Source organism: Dermacentor silvarum, chromosome 8, assembly GCF_013339745.2.
Source record: "Dermacentor silvarum isolate Dsil-2018 chromosome 8, BIME_Dsil_1.4, whole genome shotgun sequence".
NCBI lineage: Eukaryota > Metazoa > Arthropoda > Arachnida > Ixodida > Ixodidae > Dermacentor > Dermacentor silvarum.
In genome coordinates this window covers 182,768,607-182,792,748 of record NC_051161.1, presented here as the reverse complement: position 1 = coordinate 182,792,748, position 24,142 = coordinate 182,768,607, and the positions used below count along the sequence as shown (strand labels likewise).

At 46.3% G+C, this 24,142-nt stretch overlaps 1 protein-coding gene across 1 annotated transcript in view; it reads left to right on the top strand.

The window, feature by feature from the left end:
* LOC119462617 (glutamate receptor ionotropic, kainate 1-like) overlaps nucleotides 1-24,142 on the top strand; it is a 113,496-nt gene that overhangs the window by 65,329 nt on the left and 24,025 nt on the right. Inside the window, exons 2-3 of the mRNA XM_037723948.2 lie at nucleotides 16,059-16,310; nucleotides 23,292-23,470. Coding sequence (XP_037579876.2) covers nucleotides 16,059-16,310; nucleotides 23,292-23,470 — 431 coding nt within the window. The remainder of the gene's footprint in view (nucleotides 1-16,058; nucleotides 16,311-23,291; nucleotides 23,471-24,142) is intronic.

Here is a 24,142-nt window from a genome sequence, read left to right as displayed (position 1 = left end):
ACTGCAACACATAACGTGGAAAAGCCAGCTTACGAAGACCAAGCTACACCGATCTCCTTAAAGCCGGCTTCACTTTTAAACAGAAATGCATTGCTGGGACGGCGTTTTTTCAGGGGCAATATTAGTGGTTTTATATTAAAATGTGAAGGCCCTAGCACCTTCTTTATTATTTTATTAATTCATTGCTATTGCCTCGACGCGCGCGCGTGTCCTAAACGCAGGCGAGGTCCCAATTTGACCTGCTGAGGATGCGAGCGCCATCTGGATATCATTTTCGCAAGTAAAGTACCCGAGCGCGCGGCTGTAGGTCTGGTAGAAATGCTGGAAAAGGGGTTTGTGTTTGAGTTTCCTCGTAACAGAATTATGTTTTCTCGTCCATTCAAATACAATCCAACGCTGAATGGTAAACAATCAGACGCCGAATCCGATGCCGAATGGTAAAGTAGTAATTTACCGTTTTATTGCGATAGCAATTATATGGACACTCAAAAGCAGATTTCTGCCGTTGCCGTCGCCGTCGCCGTGAGGTTCCGTATGACGTCAATGGAGATGAAATCGTCGCCGCGCGCCGAACGCTGTATGTGCGAGTGAAAGGGCGCGAGGGACGCGCGCTTTCACGGGGAGTGATCGCACGGTGGAGAACAAACGCGCGTTCTGCGCTGTGCTCCCTTAAGGGCTGCGGAAGTAGGCGTCTCTTTCCTCCTCTACAATCACCATATAGGTAGAGAAAACGTGCCTTCTTCCGACGCGCGAAAGGCCATGGGGGAGGGGGAGGGAAGGGAGGCGACGTTTAGCTGCGGCACCAAGTGCCTTTATATCAGAGGCTCCGGCAACAGTCACCAACGCCGCACGCTTTTGAGCGAACGCGGGCAAAACGCCGACGGCGTCGACAACAGTTCTGCGTGTTGCCGGTGCTGCTGCATGTCCAAGTTTATACAGATAAAGTGCTATCATTACTCCGTATAGCTAGCTCTCTTCAAATTTGCTATCGCAATTGATGCTTAGCCTTTCAGGTGAAACTGCGACAACTTTTTTCTGGTGTATTTCACTGTGAGAATTTAATTTTTGTTCACCAACACCTTGCACCACGTGGAGGGCCAGCGTGGTCGGGGTGGTTGGGGTGGTTGGGGATGATTAGCTCCGCCACCGAGCCGGCATCGCACGCCGACGCCGGTTGACGACGTCGGATTTCTGCGACACGGAGCGCTTAACGCTGTCACGTTAAAAAACAAAAACAAAAATTTGCCGCGTATCTGCGTGCTTCGGCAAATGTCGTCGAAAGACGATAGTCTTCTGCCGGCCGTACTACATGAGTGCTGGTCTGATCCGCGGCCACCCGTGATGCTGTTCTCGTACCATTACGTCCTGGCATGAAGGTTTGTTTGAACAGATTTCATTTTACCGCATTATTTCATCAAGCGGCCATTTATTTTGCCGTGCCTCAGACAGCGCTTCCTTTATGTGAATCGGCCCCATCTGGCTGGTATTGATAAAATTGAGGAGGCGCTGCGTGAGACATGGACGCCATCTGGCAATACATCGGGAAACATGAGCTTGTGCAGAGGGTTTCCTTCCTCCATGGCAGAGGGCGCTCGTCGGCGCGCAGTCGGGGAACGTCGTTCGTCGGCGCGCATAGCATGGCATTTTTAGCGCAGCTAAGAAACTAGGGTCTTTAGAGTTACGTATCTATGTATTTTCTATTAAAGGAACACACCTCCTAATACTTACCTAGTGATGTTGCGCCTCAGATATGCGTAATATTACTTTGTGATCGATAACGTTCACAACTATGAACAGCCGTACCAGTTTAAGTAGTGTGGGTGGTAAGCAAGTGGTCACTTTGGCCGGGTGGCTGAATCGGGTGACAGACAGACAGACAGACAGACAGACAGACCAAATTTTCAGCGTTTAAGTTCCCCAAGAAAGACTATCATTTTTAAAAAACTGGCCGATTGATATCGAGCGGCTAGCCTCCAAAGCGTTCGGCGTCTGCAAGCAACAGCGTTCTTGGCACTGTGCCAGTGTTGGTTAGCCTGCCTGCGTTTTTGGCATGCCAGGAACGCTGTCGCTCGTAGGCGCCGACGGGTCCAGCGCTAGTCATGCGAAATGTCGCGAAAGGGAAAGTACCTCCAAAAATGATCGCTCGAGAATATCTTCCCTACATGCGTAGTTAAGTTAAACCAAGTTAAGACTTAGCAGCAACCAAGTTAATACCTAGCAGCCAGTAAGACTTGAGGACCGACAGTTTCGCTTTGCCTAAGCTTTGCACGACCGAGTGCGAACTTGCCCGTTTTTATATATTTTCTATATTTATTCTCACGAGATTTACGAATGTTCTGTTCTCCTGTATCTTACTTTCAGTATGATATATGCACTCTATAGAGAGTGTGCACTACCATCATAGAGGCCGCCATATTGTCGTACACCCAGCACGGTGAAAAGCCTCGTGTTATCTCGATCCTCTTGTCTCCAGGTAGGTTATGAAAGTTGGAAATATGATTAAAATATGACAGCGCTGACGTCGCCTGAGTACTTTCGATACCCGTTCACTGATAAAGGGCACCCAGTGGAACATTGCTTTTCATGAATTTCTTTGCCGTTTCTACTTTCTCTATCCTTCTCTCTACCTATACGTAATTGACAAGTTGTTGCGCCAGGTGAAATTAAGCGGCAGGTACTGCCTTCGGCTCATCCACCCCACAGCGCTCATCTTTTGATATGTGCCGCCACGTTTTTTTTTGACTGTGATAATCCGTGTTTCCTATGTAGCAAACGGAACATTCGGCGGAATCCTGTGAACCGAAAGTGTAGCGCCGGATCTGTGCTCGCAACTGTACCTCGTCCCATCTTGCTCACAGTAGGAGAGCTTCAATGCAGCAAGCACCTCGAAACCGCAGAAAAAGTTGAGAAGTTGTGTTGGAAGGGCAATCTAATTAGCCTCCTGCGAGGGCTATTAATCAGAGAGGTGAGAAGTATTGGACTGACTGGCACCTTGGCGTAAGGAGTAAGAAAGTATACTTCGCTCACATGACGAATTGCTTCGCGGGGGTGGTAGAGGAGAGAGGGAAAGAGAGAGAAGTTAAGGATTGTGTCCACCATACCTCTCACTGCAGTTCCTCCCTCTTTTCTCTTTCTCCACAACAACAAGAAAAAGCATACAAAAGAAAAAGCTGGGGATAACTAAGAGGAGGCGAGGAAAGCCTTGTAGTGAAAGAAAAGAGGAGGCCTTGCGTCGCCGTGATGGATTAGAGCACGGTTCAAGTAACCTGACCGGGACAAATTGGCGATCGTCCCGCTCAGCCGGGCGCGAGCGCAAAGCCTCCCGTTGTTAACGGCCTACGGTGTATACGCCGGTGCGGGTCCCTTTCAGGGCCCATCAGAGCGGCGAGTAATCTCAGGAAATCATCGAAGAACAATGCAATAAGAAACCTAGACACTCTAGACGAGCGTCTGAGTATACTTGATAGCGCTGGTTGCTCGCCGTAGGGTGGGCTTCAACTATATATAACTGTATACACACTCTCGCTCGGTATAACCAGCCTTCGCTGCCCTATAGTTCTCGGTGGCTTTGGTTACAATAAACATATACTTCGTTTTCCTACGAGTGCCGTTCAAGCCGCTCAGGATCCGCGTTTCTCCGGCACTGCACGTGTGGAGTTTATTCGCTGGTTGTCCTAATCTTTTGTTACCGAGATTTCTTTAGTGTGCAGCCCGGTAACCATGAAATGGGATATTCCGAGCTCCACGGCATTCAGGAGAGTTCTCGCACTGCTATGGAGGGCAGGAAAGTGGGTCGCTTGGGTGAACTTAAATCTTATTATTGGAACTTGATCAGGACTTTGTATTTGCTGAAGCAATTCATTTTTTTTCAGTATTTCTGCATATTAGTGTTCCCGTGGCTCTTGCGTGCGGGTTCATGTGCGCTGTGTTTCCACAACCAGAGTCGTTGTATGTACATTAGCATGAACATTCGCATGTTTGTGAATGTTCTGAGAATCAATTGCTTTAATGCGTAAGCATTACCTGGCGAGTACCCCAGCCCGTCATGCGAAACGTGTAATGCTTTGTATGTGCACAACAAATGCGTGTTTGCAAAGTTAAGACATTTAATTGTTATAATAGTGTAAATGTAGATTCATTAGGTGAAGTACTTTAGTCGTTAGAAGCATTCTGTTGATGCTGTAGAATGCTTAAATCTTTCATATTTCTAAGCAAGTCATCAACAGTATGCAGTGTTCGTAGTTGGACATCGTTCTGCATGCTCTTAGTCAGACCTAATATAATTAGAGGTACGAGCGACGAGTCCGACAACGTTGAGTCCGCAACAAGTATAGCCAGCTTTCTCTTCTAAAAAAGTATTCTGCCAGAGGGTGTAATTATATTTGAAGGCTATAGCGTTGTCCCAGCTCTGGAACTTATTCTCTGAGAAAGACGTCAAAAAACTGTCTCTCCACTCAGCCCATGTCCGGTGCGCTTGTTCTGCGATTCTCAAGCCATGCCAGATTTTCGCAATGCCTCAATAGGTACAAACGCATATTCATAACCTTGTCAAGGTCTTGTCGCCAACTATTCTGGTCGCACGCGGACTCATAGAAACACAGCCAGGCTTGAGCGCTTGCAGTTGACGAACCGTCATAAACATCCGGCTTTACCGTTTCCAACGACGGCCTCCGAGAATGCTGGAGCACGTTCTTCGTCAGGTGCTCTAGTATTTGTTGCTGTTGTTCACTTTCTCTGCTCTAGTTCCATTTATGAGAAAAATGTATTTTACATTCTCAATTTTCGGCCTTGTTCCCTCATGCTGGTCGTACACAGTTACGCACCACCACCAATCACAAAGGTCGTGTTCGTGAGTGTTCTGAACAAGGATCATGCTCACCCGTAACAGCGAACCGTCCTCTGTACAAAAAGCTTGCCACAACCGCGTGCTGTCGCGTCTGCGCAGGGTTCGATGACGTTCAAGACCATGACTCGGTAAAATGAAGCGGATGCGCCAAATTTGTAAAATGAGATAAGTCAGTATGACAAGGTAGCAATCCTTGATGATGATATGATGATGATGATGATGATATGATGATGATATCCACAACGCATGGCTCGCACCCACTCCGGGGGATTTGCCAAAATTGGGCACCTGAACTTTTAGATACGGTTTATTGTTTATTACTGCTTCCTCTCCCTCTTCCCACACTTTTCCCTTCTTTCTACCTTACAAGGAATAATAAAACAAAAAAAAACAAACCAGAGAGACAGAGAGAACTCACAGGGGACACATAGGGCTCCTTAGAATATGCATGGGGAAGCTTATAGCAGGGGCGGGGCCACCGAAATTTGCGAGTGGGCCAACTTGAAATGTGGGGTATGCCAAGTGAAATTTATTGGATGGGGCAACTGAAATTTGTAGGTGGACCAACCTAAATTCGGGGATAGACCAACTTAACATGTAGGGGTGGGCCAACTTGAAAACAAAATTTGCCATTATGGACGCCTTTCTTACTGTTACAGTTTTTATTAGTTATTACAGTTAGCCCGAGTTAAGTCGTAGGCTCGGTTTTAGCGGTGAATTGAATGTTATGCTAATGTGCACAGGACCCATTGAGCGAAATGCAGCTCCACTAACGTGAACCTGGGGAGGTGCGAAGCATGCAGTGATGCACCGCTAATTGGCTCATACTGCCTTAAGCAATTGCTCATAACCCCGTAAACGCGGCCTCCCCATTACGACGACAGAAGTGAAATTCTACGCTGGAATGATGAGCGGCAACGTAGCCAGCTTTGGAAGACGACGACGACGAACGCGGGAACAGTGGCACGAGCGCGTGCTGAGCGCGAGCACGAACCGCTTGCTTACCGTGACGATGCCGACAGTAGACGCCGACAGCCCAACCGCATAAGGTGCTTCGCACCTAAAAGGACAAAGAAAGTACACTAATTGCGCGCATTACCATATTGTTGTCTTATTTACAGGTTACCCTGTGATGCTGTAGATAAGAGAATCGAGGTAACACGTGTGCTGTCAACCCTGCTGGCTGTACAACAATATGGCGGCCTTAATGGCGCCACTCCATACCCCCTTATAAATTGTCGCCGAGACCTGTCGACTTGACGTTAAAAATTCCCGTTGCTTTCTACGCCAGCGACGCGCACGGCCATGGTCTGAGGATCTCCGTTTCCGAAAAGCGAGTCTTGAGTCCAGCCGCTTAATGTTGTCTGGATCGGTTACGTGCTTTGTAGCTGTGCACAGAACTGACCTGGTGGAGTACGATAGCAGCTGTTAGAAATTGTAGAGAGAGAGAGAAAAAAAAGCACGCGCACACACACAAGGAAAGTGAACTGCGTGATAGCCTCTAAACTGCGAGCACTAAAGGCGCGCTGCTTTTTCTGGGACAGCCGTTGAAGTGCCTACGCGTATACAAGGTACATTATTTCAGGAAAGCCATTGCTTTCATGGTGGAACATGAACGTAAATGGCTGAGCCTTCTCTTTCTCGCTTCGGCAAATATAGTTCCAGGCTCTGTGAGCCGCTGGCTGGTCGTTCGGAGGTTGTCGATAGTCCATGTGCGGCACTATTGTCCTTACAGGCAAAAACTGCCATCTCAACTTACCGCGTCTCCTTTCCTGTTCCTCGTTGTTTATTTTTTCCTTCTTTTTTTCTAAAACCAAGTGAACCTCCAAACCACTCGCTGGTAACCCAACTGCGCTGCTCGTGGACACGGGCGTTGCAAGGAAAGCAGTAAAAGTAACTTTGAACGTCCCCTGCCGCAAATCAAATCCACTTAGTTCACATTTTGCCATGCATATACATCTTTCAGAAAAAAATAAGCAAGACCACCCTTGCTATAAATGGATAGTTTTACATTACTTTTAGAGCTGAAATTCGGAGATGGCAACCCTTTAGCCCCTACGACTTATACTTCTTCGATTGTTCAATGTGATGTTGGCAGCCGTGCGATGCATTAGCGACTTATATGAGAGCAGGCTTCTGAGAAAATAAAATAAAGAAGAAGTTTCACGTCAGAGGGGCGTATTCATCGAGAAACACTTCATATCAGCGGTTCACAAACTACCAGAAGATGTAAACATACTTGCGTTTGTACGCAAGCAATGCACGCAGGAGAACAAGCGGCACTGTAGAAAAATTTGGCAAGCCAGATGTACTGACTCCAGGGGTGCGAATGTGCGACTCTCGGCCACGCTAGAAACAAGAAAATATGCCCTTCGTGAATTGACGCTTAAAGGCCAGCCTACATGCAGCGAACTTTCGCGGCGAATTTCACGTGACGAAAAATCCAGCGCGAAGCGCCGCCGCGAATTCGTCTCGCCACACTCCATGCAACCAAGAGCGGGCGAACGCCGCCGACCATGCGGTCGACGCAGGCCGCGAGGAGTCATTGTGGCCAGATGAGCTAGGCAACGAAAGCGACGTTGGCGAATGAAAGCAGAAGGTAAAAATGTTTCGAAAGCAATGTTTTTACACGTAAAATGAGCCAACTGACCTGAAAAAGTGCGTACATAAGTGTTCGCTGTTAGGCGGAACCTACTTAGGTTTTTTTTTTTTCGGTATTTAGCCGATACCATCCCTCGTCTGTGACCCTGTGCTTGTTTACGGCTCGCTCCGCTCGGCAACAGCTGAGTTTTTCTCCCGTCAGCTTCCGCCTTCGAGCCTACCCTGCCGTTAACGAAACACGGAAAGCTATTATGTGACGACGGACATGGCAATCGTCCGTCGAAACTATCATCTCCAGTTGAAAAAGAAGTTACTGCTTTAAAAAAAAAAAGCAAGAAGAGAAGGAACGATGCATCGATAGCGGCCGTAGTCGTCACTGCAACAGTTGTAGTCAACCGACTTTTCCAGAGAAAAAGAACCCGAAAAACCCGGCACGCACCAGCGGATGGTCACCCCTGTCGTCGCGCCGCAATCGTCGCCATGTGGAAGAGGTTTAGCAACCCCCTCCCCCCTCTCCCCCTCGAGGTGCCACACAGGTGGTACCGATTTTGACTATTGTCGTTCCACTGCGTCGCGAGAGCTGGGCAAAGGATATACCAAAGGTGCGCCGAAAGGGGGGGGGAGTCACGTACGTGGCTTGCGAGAAGGCTCTCTTTTGTCTCTTAAAGTAGCGAGCCGCCCATACGCCGCACCTACGCGATGCTTCAGCTCACGTTTTTCTCGGGTGTACCAGTTACACCCTGCAAACGTCAATCAAACGTCTTCCCAAAACACGGCCGTACATCAAAGCATCATGTTGCGGGTACGCATGTGCAGAGCATCATCGGCTAGCGAAGCCTCTAACTACATAGAGTAAGCAAAACAAGCAGTGACCACATATTATTTACTAGAACATTGAGGCACAACAACAAACAAGGAGGAAAAACGGCGCTGGAAAACAAGCGTTTGAAGCGAACGTAGAAATAGTCCAACAGTAGCCGAGGGTCAACAACCAAAACTCCCGCCGACGGGCGACCGACGAAAGCCAACCTCTGTGCTAGGTTCCGATTGGTCCACGTTCTCCGCCACGCCGTACGACTTCGGGTGGCAGCGGTTCGCTGGGCGGCGAATATCTGGAGGGAGTGGATCGGCGGCGAACAGCGAGTTTATTGACGTCGGGCGGCGGGCGGCCGGCGCCGAAAGTTCGTCGCTTTTTCGCTCCGTGGAGGTTGGCCTTTACAAAGTGGGGTTAGTTGCGCTTTGGTGTACTGGACATTGATGAAATCAGCAGAGCGAGAAACAGCGAGAAACGCTTGGATAGAACTCTGCAGAAGTAAATCGAACTTTCCACGTCCGGAAACATAAAGATGAGAGAGAAGATTCTAGGCAGCGCGCTGAATAAGACATCACAACTTCGTGCCTCCCACCAACCGAAGACAGGTGGTCTAAGTGGAGAGACAGAAAGAGAGGCAGACAGAAAGCAAGGAGACGTAATGCAGGGAGATAAACCAGACAAGCGCACGGTTTGCTACCACGCACAGGTGATAAGCGACAGGGGTGATAGAAAGAGCAACTAGAAAGAGGGAAAAAGAGAGAGAGTGAGCATTGCGGGCACGCGGGAGGATGCACAGGGGGACTATAAACGGTCACTCAGGCCGGCGCACTTCAAGAACGGCACTAGTGTACAGAATGAAGCAAATTCAACGGACCTCAACAGGCTTAGCAAACAGATAGATACGGTCAGGGGACACAGCCAACACCACCTAGATAGCACAGGCCTACGCACTCTGATCTATGATGTCATGCTACCTGGCCCGAAATTTCCATTGCCAAGGCTGGCGTGACGAAAGCGGTGACGTCAAAATCAGTGTTGCTTACGCGGGAGCATCCCCATTAGATTCTATGGCAGTAGGGCCAGGTAGCATGACGTCATGATGGGAGTGTGTAGGCCTTGTTATATCTAGGTGGTGTTGACACAGGACGCGGGGATCGTATTTGTCAAGAATATTAGCGCTCTCCATCGCGGTGACCTAACGACGTACTTCAGCAGTCATCATTCTGCACTGGCTGTCAACAGGTCGGCAAATTGCCTCCGCATCCTCTCAGATGCAGATGTAGAGACGTTTGCGCTTATGCGTAATCGGGACGTTCTTTCCACTGAACGTTCCTTCTTCAGTGATCATGCAGTCTCGGTTTCAACAGCGGCAGCAGCAAGCGACCGCGATCGATAAGTACTCTAGCTGGCGAAACAGGCGCCACCTGTTGAACCTACATAGAAACGTTACGGCGCGGTGCTGTTTGTTAGCGGCCCGACGGGCTTCGCAGATATCTGTCGATCTCGCTTTCCCTGAACGCTTGCGCGCGCACACATACCGTACTCGCCTTTCAGCGGGGCACGTGCACTGATTTGCCTCGCTCAAGAAAGAGGGAGAGAGAGAACGAGTGAGTGAGAGAGAGAGAGAATGGAAGGAAGAGGGGGTAGCCTGCTGTCGCCCCCATGGCCCCCTTTCCTTTTCTTCGTCGTGAGTTCCTTCGGTTCTATATTTGCTGTCGCCGACGCTGCCGCTACGGCAAACTTGGGCCCTTTCATGCGTCTTTATTCGCAGAGGAAGTGTAGCACTGTTGTCTTGTCTTTCACTCCGTATTTGTGCTCTGTCGCTGCCCGTGAAAGGAGCCTCCTCCACTTCCTGCGCAATTTCTTTGAAAAAAAAAAAAATAGAATTCTTCACAGCGGCCTCGGAATTTCAATGGAAGTCTGAGAATGGCAAGCTTCGGTGGGTGTCATAAGTTTGCTTATTTCTGATGCGAGTGTTAAGTCGGCGGTGCTCGGAGTTGGCCTTCTCTTTTGGGGCTTCATCAGGCAGTTTTTAGAACTAGAGGTGAGATGTTGGAGAGGCTTCGAAAGTCTGATGCTGGTGGATGAAGTGCTAAGTGCGGTCAGTATAGTGAAGCCTACTGTAGTTTAAAGGATTTCGCCATGCACATCCTACGAGTGTGCACCTTGAAATAATAATTTTATGCTTTACAAAAATTTAAAAAAAAAAGGTGGGGGGGGGGGTGCATTTTTAGAGGTGTTTCTAGAGGTTGATACGATGAGCGGTTACGCCTTGCATTACGTCGCGTAAAATGTTTTTAGGCCTTTGAGCAAATTTTATCCAAACCTACAGGGCATGAGGCTTTGTATCAGAGCTGCGATCTTGTATCAGATATGCGACAAATTCGGTAAAATAACTTCAATTTACGTTCGAAAACTGCACAGCCTTCTATCATTACAGTCATTAAATCTGTATAATAGAAAATGACGTGAAGCACCTTCTCCTAAGCTGCGATTTCATAACTAAGTTGCAGTTTTATTTTCTTGACCCTGATGATTGTAGGTCGACATTCTGGGTGGCGGAAAGGAAAAAAAAAATTAGACATACAGTGTTCACTGGAGTTTTCAGAAGCTCTGTAAAACCAAGCAATCAATCCTGAGGTATAGCCGTACCGAATAGATGTGGGGTGCCGGGGATGATATTCTAGTTGAGGTGACTTGGAAGAGGGTAGAATTTAACAGGTAACAGGAGCGTGGAACAGATAGCCGATAGTCTATTAGTGTAATAGTATAGGGTCCACATAAAGTGAAGTGCAGACGATGATGGAAGCGCAGTAAACGAACTGAGGGTAGGAAATACTAAAGCACTGAGCCGTTCTGCTGATGAAACACTGATGTAATCGGAAATGTGAGGGAGAAGTACCAGTCCTGAGCGGACTTGCACTTATGATTTTAACGACAAAAGTTACGACTGACTGAGCCACAGTGTGAAAAGATGAGTCGATTGCCTAGGCTTTTTTTTTTTTTTTTTTAGACCGTGCTTTGTGCTTCAGTCCTTTCGCGCATCATCTGTAGCAGCATCATATTATTGAGCAGTTGTGACAAACAGCCGGACACTGCTCCAGAACGATACAGCCACTAGAATAGCAAGATGCTAGATGAACTTTCTCAGCGTGACACCTCCCGGCTGTCATCTATACCACGTTTATAACGACAGGTATACTATACCGTGCCTATGACTTGGTGTGACTCTGGTACCATAGAATCAACGGAAACTATTTTCACCCACTGTCTCCTACATTTATCAAACTTTCTCTGTATATAGTTTAATTGTATATAAATTCCATGTTATTGGATATCTTACATTGTATTCCGTCCGCCTTATAAATGCCTTCGGTCCTTTAAAGCTTAACTAAATGAAATTAAGTTTATTAAACGGAATAAAACATTCATTCATTCTCTTCATTCATTCATTCATTCATGCCGTATTTTTTTTCTGGCCAAGAGCCGCGTGCATGAAAGTTCAACGATTTTTTTTTACATGCGTCGTTCGTGTTAGATGACGACACTAATAATACTTCCAGCGGTATCAGCATTTCTAATCAAAATCTAGAACGCACTGTCATATTTCGGCTATCTGAGTGGCTAACCTCCAGTTCTTCTGACTCTTCTTCTCTGCCTTCCTTTTTCTGGAAGGTTCGCGTCGCCATTGTGTAGCTTGTCCCACGATTTTAAATTTACCACGTATATTTAGATACACACGTTAACGTGATGCGAGCAGCGATGATTGTTATCATATGCATATCTTTCTCTTTATGCAGACCATGCGCTCGCCTGTAAATCAAATTAATCGGCCCACCGCAAACATAAGCAGAACAGCGAGGGACACCTGTTAAGGAGAGACATTCTGCGTCGACAGACGACCGGGCTGTTTGGCAGTATTTTCATAACAGCGGTTAAGGGGGTTCAGCCCGTAATTACCACTTTTGTGGTCACGCTTCAAACTATACGTTTGGCTTTCATCATTAGTTCTTAATTTTGTCACACTTTTCTTTTTTTTTCTTTGGCATCCCCCCTTTTTGAAATGGCTTAGACGGTTCCGGTAACCCTAATTAAACCTGTTGCGTGGAACCTGTTAAAGCCGTACGTCGAGCGAGCGCCTTTTTTTTTTTTCTGCGCTTTCCTGTTAACCCATCGACCATCGTGCAGCGACCTGTAATTGCGTTAAACTTCAAAACGTCAGCGGGCTCGTTTGCTCTCCCGCTCCCATTTTGTGTACATAGAGTTGAGAGGGCAGGGACCACCGTGGGTTTTTTGTTTTTGTTTTTGTATTTGTTTTTATTCCCGACACCATCCTCTAGCAACACTCACTCGGAGCGTTTATCTTTTAGTTTTTCTGTCGAGGGGCGCTGAATCCACTTGATATGCGTAAAATCGGCTGCACTTGACATCTAATTGCTGAGCACACAGCAAGCGAAGGGATCAGTATTTGCGTGCAGCGGTGTACAACCTGCGGCAATACGAATCAACCAGAAAGGACTGAGAAGAATGCTTTTACAACTGTCACGTTATGACATCTTTCATTTTGTTCGATCCTTTGATACTGGGCTTCCCATCCTAACCCCCGCAACACTTCTTCGCGGCATATAATTCCTTTTTATCTCACCGTATCAAAGTTTGAATAAACTGCCCCGAGCATCTGACAAAAATATCAACATTTTAATTAAGAGCTATATTTCGTTTCATATGCAGCAGGCAATGCTGCGAAGATTAGAGAGGCTTTTCTCACTGCTCGCACTCACGACCCAAAAAAAATAGTGTCACACATAATAATGAAAGATAACAGAGGTGTGCGTCATATAGTTCGATGTAACATTAAGTCTCATACTTTATGTCACAAAACATGACGTGGTTATTACATAGCGGGCATCGCTGATCTGAACCTATTTACAACCGAACGAGGTGTAATGCGCCCAGCGGCAACAGTGCGCCGCTCGCGCTGGCAACCACAACATAGCACGCCGCGTACAGGAAGTGAGCACTACGTTTACATACGCTGCAGTTGGCGGGAAGCGCGAGAAACAGTCGGGGATCTTTGAACGCTACCGCGTTCCACTCTTAAAGTCGAAGCTTAAGTTTTCCGTAGCTTTCTTTTTTTGTGCGGAGGAGAAAACACGCCATCGTTGCGCTCCTGTCGAACCGAAATCCTGACATGCCGGCTGTCAGGAAGGAAGAACGCGAAAGCACCCGGTTAAATCTCTTCGTAATACCACGTTATTGACAACTAGCTGGCACCCGAATGAGGCAGCTGTCGCACACACAGACAATCCTGGACGCTAAGCTCATTTTGTGTCGGTAAAGTTCGAACGCGGATGAGAAACATGTCAAGTTGTTGTAAGCTTCACCGCGTGTGATTGTCCGCTTAGAAGACGGTTGAGCTAAAGGCGCGAACGCGGGGCACCCGCATAGGATGCATTGTTTTGAGCGAGTTCAAATTGCCGCTGAATGATTACAGAGTGTGAAAGCAGTGATACCGCGTGTGCACTTATTATGATATAGCGTATAGTTGCATGACGAATGCAATATTATAGTGTAAATAAAAGAATAAGGAGTGAGAGGGGTCTTGTGCCCTGTGGGAAAGAGCGAGAAGCTGAAGACACATACTGCAGCAGCAAAAAAAAAAAAAAAGTGACAGCACGAACCTATTACGTGCACTCGCTTTTTCTTAGGTGCATATCGCGCACTACAAAAAAAATGAATAAAACAAAAAAAAAGAACAGAAAAAAATTGGAATGAAAGAAAAGGAAAAGAAAAGAAGGACATAAAGGCAACTCCGTCGTTGAAAACTAAAAGCAAAAGATAAGATTGTGAGCAAATGAGGGGTAATTACACTGTCTACAAAAGTGGCCCGAGTTTTCTGGGTGTGAAGACGATTTAGGCACGCTCAAGAAAACTCGAGTATATGGTCGGGTACAGAAGGCTGTCTGACGGGGCACGAGAGGGCGTTGCTGTCCGTCTGTCTGCTGCTTACGCCTGTCTTTCAGGCGACGTATGGCGGGAACAGTAGCATGGCACACTCAGAAGTACATGTTTCCTCGGCGGCCTGTCTAATCTGTTCTAGTGAGTTGAAAAGAACAGCTTGGAGTGGCCGTTGAACATGTTCAGGATGCGCGCTTGCAAACGTCATGCACGTGTTTCCATTGCATCTCAAAAGAAAGTGTTTTAAAGATAACGTGAAGTCAATAAGGACATAGCGAAACTTCTATAACGACTTTTGTAAGGGTGTAGAGCGGGCTGTAACGAAAGCCCGATTGTATACATGTAAATATGGTCGTTCAGCTTCTTTCTTGCTGCCACTGCAACTCCTAAATTCTAAATAACCCATGCACATCGTTACGGTTCAGTCGCACGAATGCGAAAACAAACCGTGAGTACTACAAGTAACGACTAGCCACACGTTCAAGCAAATCTCTCTCGCATTGTATCTTCCTTTAATTATGTTTCAGTGCATTAAAGTCCTGGAAAAAAGAAAGCTCGTCAAACAAAGAAAACCCTAAGGATTGGCATGACTGTTCCATCTATTTACCTGTTTGAAGCCTTTAACAAATGTCTCTAACACGGAAAATTTAACAAGCTGGTCGGCCTTCATAGTGAAATCCAATGCAAAATGACACAGTCAGAAAGTATGAACACATTTTCAGAACACGAGCGCTGATTTGTGGCCAAGAGAGATGCTATTTTAATAAAAAGCTTGCCATGTTCGCCTCGCTGATAGCATGTCGTGCTTCTCCATTTGTTGGGTGAGTAATTGACACAATGATCACACAAACATAAAAATCGGCATGTAGATCCACAGCCACGTACATACACTCACTCTGGTCATAAAATCTCAAACCTTTAGAAATGTATTTGTTGCTCCCAATGCGCAGGAATTCTTTCTCTACGAGCCAAGAATTTTCACAGTTTCAAACTTGATTCGTAGTACAAATGCAACACAGCCTTTAGATGTTATCCACGGAAAGCCTGGCTGCTAACTGTTCTAACCACTACCTGAAGTACACAGGAACAGCGCAGACATCATGTGAAACACGCGCAATGGCACCTCTCTTCGTCTTCATCAGATTCCTGCGCTGTGCCCCTGTACAATGAGCAACCAACCAGCCCAACTGAAAACGCTGCCCGAAGACTGCTATTTAAAGACACCAGAAGCGTTGAGGTTCAATCTGATATTCGTAATGAAGGAAACAATCTTTTTCAATGATGTATACACTGTTCCGTCACCGCAGAAAGTCGACATGCGCTACATTTGTCAGCAACTTTGTCCATGTTGTCCTGAGTCCAGTCGAAATAAAGAAGCACCATGGACAAATTCGCTGAAAAATGTTATCCGAGTCAGAGGTAATCGAACCGTGGCCGCATCCTTCGCTTTACAAAAATCGATTCGTGCACCGTCCTGAGTGACCGTGTAGAGTGCTCCTGCACATCCTCCCGCGTATACTCATTGCTCACGCTCTCTCTACTTGTCGATCTATCCCCTTTTGTCTTACCTCTGTGTAGGGTAGCAACCGGACGGTCGTGTAACCTCGCTGCCTTTCCCCTCCTTACTTTCTCCCTTTCTCTCTCTTTATCCACGGTGTCAATATAAAAGGTACGAGCGCATTGCCAAATACGTTCCCTATAGCTTGGGCCCCTTCGGTATACCTTGTCGGAGGGCGGGCGAAGCGGATGCTCCTAATAGGTGGTAGCTCTGTGACGAACGACAGCCGCCTTAGTAGGGCGCCGTGTTCTAATCCTCGCTCCCTTCGTGTCTGTTCTCAGTGTGCAGCTTGCTGAGCACGGGCATCGCGGGCATCTTCGGGCCGTCGTCAGACGTGACCAGCATGCACGTGCAGTCCATCTGCGACGCGCTGGACGTGCCGCACATCGAGATGCGCTGGGACTTCCAGCTGCAGCGGGACGACCTCTCCATCAACCTTTTCCCCAAGCCCGCGGTGCTGGCCAAGGCGTACGTAGACCTCATCAAGACATGGGGCTGGAACAGGTTCGCCCTCGTCTACGAGGACCACGAAGGTAGGCGTCCGCTTTTTGTTCATCCTGTGAGTCTTTACTTACACTTACACTCTTAATCTCACCCTCCATAAGTTCCATTAAGTGGAGCATATTTGCGAAAACGTTCCAGTTATGAAGTAGAACTTGTGGAACGACCGTGCTTAAACCAGGGGCGGTATTCTGTAAGAGTCTACCTAGTGGACGGTCCATTTCGGCTGTCGCTGATTGGCTGCTGCTTGACGTGCAGGAAGGAGACTGGTTGGCACCTTCCTGCACGTCAAGCAGCAGCCAATCAGCGACAGCCGAAATGGACAGTCAACTAGGTAGACTGTTACAGAATATCGCCCGTGGACTCTTGCATCGGTAGACTATCTTGCCACTGCTACTGTATAACACCCCTAATTGTGTTCCAGATAGGTTCCACTAAGCAATAAGCGCATAATCTAGTGCCACATAGGTTCCACTTACTTAGTGGATCTTATATTGAACGAGAATAAGGGTGTAGCGTTAGCACTGGTGAGACGTCTAGTGTGAAGCGTCTTGGGTATCATATGTGCCTCCAAGATCTGCAATCACGCAAAACATTAATTGCGAGTCACACTTCTTTAAAGGGATACTAAAAGCAAATATTAGGTCAAGCTAAAGTGATATACTGATGCTCGATATTGTTTAAGGGTTCAATGTTATCGCGAACGGAGCTTTTGTTCTCGATCAGCGAATCCAGCGCTCTGTCATGGCTCAATTTCTCCATGGCTGCGCGTTTGCGTTTTGCTCAAAAACTATAGCGCTCTCTGTCGGGCGCCCTTTTACTCACCGATGGTAGTAAAGGGCAGTGATGACGTATGCAACATCACCACTCGGGCAGGGGGGCGGGAGGTTTGAATCACGCTAAAGGTATGCGGACCCTTCGAACGCAATTTTCTCTTAAACTAAGTCTCTCCTTGGCACGAAACAAGTGCTACGAGGATTCTAGATTGGTATTTTAACAGTCCACGTTAATAATTGCTTTTAGTGTAATGTTAAAAGCAAGTACGTCAGTTGTACTATTGCTGTGGTGTACCGAATTCTGTGTTCGTGCGGAAAATCCTACATAGATAAGACAGACTGGTCGGTGTGTAAATATCAGGATTCAAGAGCATGCACTGGACGTTAGAAATAGATCAGGGTTGCATGTGTCGATGTAACCCCTTAGATAAAACTGAAATAATGTGCCGGCATAAGGTCCAACGTACGAGAGAGATAATAGAGTTCTTTATGTTAGTTGAATGCACAAATTATGTCAGCCATGCGGCTTTGGCACGTTCAGTAGTACTCTGCGGGCTTTGCATATCAGTCTTAAATTTGTTCAATGCTTTAATTATCCAGCAATTATAATACCGACACATTTTACGAAATCCATACATCATGAACATGCATACTTTCTCGTGGCCTTCCGTGGTCTGTATTAGGCATGCAGACCCGCAGTGGGACACTGCTCTGACACAGTGTAAATCTGAAGTCACAGTGCACACTCCTATGAACACTTAGGTATATGTAATGAGGTAAGAGCTCGTTAAAGTGAGAACCTTAAATAACTTTGTTCTTACTACGTTTTTTAGTCGAACCAGTTTCGATCAAATGGGGAACCTGAAATAGATACAATAGAGTGATTAGGTGTACCAGCTTCGCGTCACTATTTTAAATGTTCCCGAGACAACTTGGGCAGGCTTCACATTTCATTTCGAACCAAGTGACCTGCATTAAAGACCGCACTATGGCAAAAAGCAGCGTTGCTACAAAAAAAATTGAAATAAACAATGAAATAAAATTCTCGAAAACGTTTTTCAGTAGGCTTAGCGCTACTTGCCTGTAAGGACTCAGTGTCAAACGTTGCCCGGAGCGATTTCGTTATCTCGCCAGAGCCTTGTCATATACTGCGGAGCCCTCTTGTTGGTGAACTGAGATCGTGAGGCACACTCGCAAAAAAAAAGGAAGAGTCACGCAGATAGTTTTCTTTTTCGACTTTACGTTTGTTCTGGGAGACCAAGATGAGCGCAAGTGGAAAGTGGGAGTTGCTTCCACTGCCAAAACGCAGACTGTCGGGAAATATCTGGTCAGAAGCGATGACACCACCTACCCAGTAGTCTCTGAAGTCTTGGGCAAGCAAAACTAAACAAGAAAAAAGAAAAGAAAAAGAAGCACAAGAGTCGTATCTTGAAATGCTGACTTAAGAATAACCGAGAGAGGCACTCTAACGGACCACAAACTGCACTATTTCGCTCGCCTCCCCTCCCCATACTTTCTTCCCGTTATTTGGCCTCCTGTCTTCTTGGAAAAATGTATTTGGCTTTCGTCTGCGCCTTTACCACCTCTTTTATTTTATTTTTCTCCTTCTGTTTCACGTGACGCTTCGGTTCTGGCTTGCCAGATACGCGGCCGACGAGAGATAGTACGCGGCCCGTCCATTTCATGAAGTCTTCGGCATGTCTTTCGAAGAAGCTTACGTTTCCTTTTGACTAGAAGCGTCGACTCTGACTGTCCGGGACTGTCCGGGGGAAGCACATCGAAGCGCTCTAGCTCTCTGGAGGAAAGAGTTCAACTGGCAAGAGTGCGGTCGCCGATCGCCTTGCTCGCTACCGTAGTCGACAGGCAGAAGGAAATGTTTTCGACGCATGTAGAAAAAGAAAGAACGACGAGAATCGCAACGTTTGGAACTTCATTTCTTTTCCTCCCTCCTTCCGGTCGTTCGCTTCCCCTATAGCTTATTTTATCGTCCGTGCTTCGGTCTCGATAAAGTGTGATGGTTATCGCTTCAAAGCTTCTTTTAGAGACCGAAGCGGGCACCCTTTTTTCAACAGGAACGCCATTTTCTTTTTTCGACCGAGCCCTCTCTTTATCTCGTCTTGAATCCGCCGGCCTGCCGAAGTACGTTTTTTTTTTTTTTTTTTGAAGATTTCCTGTTATCAAATAGCCGCAAGACATTGCGGGGAAGAACTGCGCGTTAGAATGGCGCGACTGACAGCTTTTCTTTTACTTTTTTTTTTTCTTCTCGCGGATTCGGCTGGAGAAAAGATCTTTCGCTTTTAAGGGTGCGTGAAAAGGAACGTAAGGAAGCGATGATAAAAGTTGTCCAAAGGCGTCCGCTAATGCGCATTCTTTTCGGGGCGGCATTACAAGGTTGGTGCCGAATTCGTACATTCCACAGTGGACACGGGGCACTGCCATTAGCCTTTTCTGTTTTATTTCTCTTTCCTTTCTTTCGAAAAGTTCGGGAAAACTTTGACCATTTGAGCCTTAAGACCTGTCCGCACTGTCGTATAAAGTGCTGTGTATCACTAAAGGTCCTCTCGAGTATACGCTTTTCGACAGAGATGTGTGAGGTTAACACAAGGCCTATGTCTGTTGCTAGCCTCTCCTGCTTCATTATTCTCAGCGCTGTATTTTAAGCAAGTTGGAGCTCTTGGTTCGAAGCAGTTTAGTACATTATGCCACAAAAAAGTGTGTAGCATTTTCATTTCTTTTTTTATAACGGTGTAAAGCACCGTATTTGAAGCCATACACCACTTGTCTTTGTGCGATTATTTAGGAAAAATTGCCAGCAATAGAATGCGTGGATTACGAACCAGCTATGGTTTACAAGTGAAATAGAACGGAGCGTGACGTCAAATGAAGGATACATAGATCCCGTGTTGGTGAAATGGCCTCGATAACGAATTCTGTTTACATCCCAGACAGCCGCTTTCCGAGTGAACAGTTTGCCCCAGTGCGCGGGCATCGGTGTTTGAATACTAATGTCAATATCAAAACACGATCGCACTTCCGGTTCTTTGGTTCAGGCTTCAAATATGCAGTAACCTAAGATAATATTCATGCACGTATGCGTCGAATCGGCGTGGCGTTCTGCCTCCGATTGGGATTACGCCAGATCTTGAGCGCGTATGAGTTGCCCTCTGCAGAAAAATCGCAGTGGAGCTACAGCTTATACGTACAAGTTTTATGGACAGGAGACGGTGTCGGCCATAGCAGACGCAACCATCGTTTGATCACTATACGCAAGCCCTTTTTTATTTATTGAAATGAAAGCAAATGAAGGATATTAAGTCAGCTTGGGACAGCTGCTGCTTCTCGTCAGGTCAGTAATAAATATAACAGTTCCTATTATATAGGCTCTGGCTTCGTTTTTCACGCATGAGCTGCTGTCCAAGTTATCAACCCAAAACAAAACATAATTCTTCTTCGTGAGCGTTTTGTGCTGTGCTCTTAGGGCTTCGTTATCTGGTATAAATGTTCTAGCAATGTGTCTCTGGAAATTAAATGCCCTCTGTTTAACCTTCTACATATGTGTATCTGCAAGCGGAAAGTTAAAGTTCAAATTTCTACGTTCAGGGTGGCGAAGTTGCTGCATAAAGTATCGGCGAAAAATATTGTAACTTCTTAGCTGTGTTCGGTATTTTATATAGTCTGCGTAGCTGCGTGTAGTGGAGTTTGTATGCTCTATAGCTTATAGCTTGATGACCAATGCACGGTCAGCAATTGGTCAAGCTCTACACATAGCCCATGCATTAGGGGGCCGGTTGTTCACAGATAAACGTTACTCGCTAATACCTCTCAGCATGCTCACTGAGCACCGGCCACAATAGGTTAGAAAAACCTGCTATCATTGAAAACTCAGTGCTTTCAGGACCTGAAGATCCAGACGATATTTTAGTGCTTGTCCAACACAGTGTACTGCTTCCAGGCAGCGAGATTCAGTGCGGACCCCATGTATTCAGTTTCTTGCAGCTGATAGAAAATAACAACACCCAAATTTCTTTTTTATCCTTGCCGCCAGCGTATTGACATCGCTTACCACGCTGAGCAATGTACCGGAGACCTTGGCCGCAACCCACTGAAAGCCAGACTGCGCTAATCGCAGAGCCCTAAACGTTACTTTCAAACTTTAATATGATTTAGATGAAGTGCGCAGAGTGGAGCGTTGCATGGCCATCATCGTCTCTATCCTCACACCGGCATATAGTTTGCAGAAGGACAAAGTCCTCTGACAACACTGATCGCTTTGGCCCGCCTTGGGTCAACAAGTCTCCTCTGACTGGGTGGATTCGCCCGGGTGAAAGATAAGGCCCGTTGTAGTCTGGCCAACTTCATTGACCGGTCACGAACTCACAGCGTGTCTAACGCACGCAAGGTAACAAGATTTGCAACCGCAAGGTGGTGGGAGCAGCGGGTTATTCGCGTTCCGCGATCCGGCTTAGTGTATATGGCATTTGGAGAGCAACTCATGCGAGCCGAGCTGCCAGCTCCGTATTCCTTCTTCCATCATATATCCCTGTCTCTGACATCTTCCTGGCCTTTCTCCTCTATTCGCCACACTGCCGACTGATATTAAGGAGGCAGCCGCGTGCTAGACAGCTATGGTGAGGTCAGCAGATTTTAGTCGTCTCTGTCAACCAATCTGTCTCCCTCTCAATTAGGGCTGTTCCTTCGAATTTTATTAAAATAACATCTGCTTAATTGTTAGTCTGTGTCGTCTCCCGAATACATCTCTGTTACTTTTTTCATCTTTTTTTTGTTAATATAAGAGAGCACCATTGGTATTCATCAAGTACAGTGAAGTGCACTCTGTGCCAAGCCATATTCATTGTTGACTAAAGAAAGCAAAAAAGAAATGAAACAGCAGACAAGATGTAGAACGAATCAAACTGACGTTTACAGCAAAATAAAGGTAAATTAAAACTGTCGTGAAGAAGAACAACGCATGAAAGAAAAAAAATGATATTTGTAATACCGCAAGATATGCGCAGGCACCAGGACGATGTAGTGTCATACACAGGAACGGATTAACTTATATGGGCTAAGGGGGCTGCAACTCCTGTGGGGGCCTCATAAAAAATGCTTCCTTGACAGGCCCTGAACAAATTTAATGGACCCCTCACCAAGGCGCCATCGGAAGTCTTGGTTCTACAATAGAAGCTGTAAAGCGTCGCTCAAGGAGCGTTCTACCACGCGGATTCTTAAACAAGGACTTAGTTGTACCCGAAATAGCAGTGAGAAGGCAACCTGCCCTTCGCACACAGAAGCTCTGTTCCTTTGCTCGACCAACCATCGCAAGCGACCTTTTTTACTTGCCATCTCCGAAATAAGAGACGAGGGTTCACATCCTAGTAATTTCTAGTAATTGCCTACATTGTATGCCACATATGCAGGCACTTTAAAGTGTCCATGTATAAATAAAATGTTTGTTGCCTTACAAGGTGCAGTTTTATTTTTATTGAGGGATAGCGATGAAGCAGTTGGTGGATTTGTGATTAACGTCATGGGTAAATGATAACGACGTGCCCGTTAGACAATAAGCATTAGATGACAACCTAACAGAAGAAAAGAAACCTGTTTTGTCAACGCAGAACTCTCGCAAACGTTATATCAAGGTGCAAGATAGTCCCTCGTATGCATGTTCATAAGCATGTAACGTCTTTATTTGAGAATACACTTGAGAACAGCAGACGAAACCTGCAAGAATTTACCTATTTAGCATCTTAACTGATCACTGTGATTGCCGTTTTCATCATTATCATCATCATCACTACAGCGGCACCGAATCATATTTAGCTCCAGGCCTTAAAATTTCTTGATCCCAACTGTTATTATGAACTCGGTAAGGGTATGCCAGCAAACGGAAAGGATGATTAAAAAACCCCCTGAGGCGAGCCACGGAGAAAGGAAGAGGAAGGATGCTGGAAGAGTACCAGAACCCTTCCTGTTCCTTTCTCTGTGTGTTGCTTCAAATTTTTTTCTAGTTATCCTGTCCATTAGCTGGCATACCCTCACCAAGTATATCTGTACCAACTCGTCGAACACGCCACCTTTATGTACTATTATGAAGCATACACACGAGCTATGTGCATGCATATCAATTATGAAGTCATACAATGTCACCCAGCTTTCTTTTATACTACATACCCACCCTTCTGTTCTCATTATAATGCTCTACTTTGTGTGCGTGTGTTTTCTTTTTTTTTTCCTCAGGTATCATAAGGCTTCAGGATTTTCTGAAAGAGGCCCGGGGCAACGATTGGCACATCCAGATGTACCAGTTTCACTCTGGTCAGCCGTACCGGGACCTTTTCTGGAAGATCAAGAAGACAAAGGAAACACGGGTTGTGCTGGACGTCAAGAGGGAAAACCTTTTCACTGCCCTGAAACACGTGAGCGAGTGGCAGACAAATAATTTGCAAACTGTTTTCCCTTGCTTTACAAAATGCTCCCAGGACGACCAGTGTAGAAGCGTACGTACATAGTTGGGCTGGTTTTATCATAACTTATGTAGAAAAAAAATAGTGCAGTAAACAGGAAGTGAGGAAGGAACAGATAGCGGTGTTGTCTAAAGACCAATTGTATATTCTTCCAAGCAGCAACATATAGTGTTCGCATTCAACAAGAATGGCAATGCTATACCAAGCTCTTAATAATGAAATAACTTTTGGTATCTATCTCCCTCCCTCACACAATGCTCCGATATAAGGAGCCTGTGAGATATTTGTAAATAAATTAGAATAATTTAAACAGAGCAGAAGCATGTCTGGACCTGATGGGACGAAATTACGGTGATAGGAATGATATGTCCTTCGGAAGGAGTGAAATTCATGCATAGCTTACGCATGCATTGCCACTTCTTTGAGTGTGCAAGGCTTCCAATATCAGTCGTACATGGAAATAAACATTTGGTTGTTAGGTATTGCCGTTGTCTGCCCCTTCTTCTATTCCAGTTCAATGCATTGTTGTCTTTCTGTAAAATAAGTGCGGTGAGATAGCCTCGTACTGACGTCCCGATATGGTCTTAACTGCCGACACACTACGTAAGCTTTCGGTAAACGCTG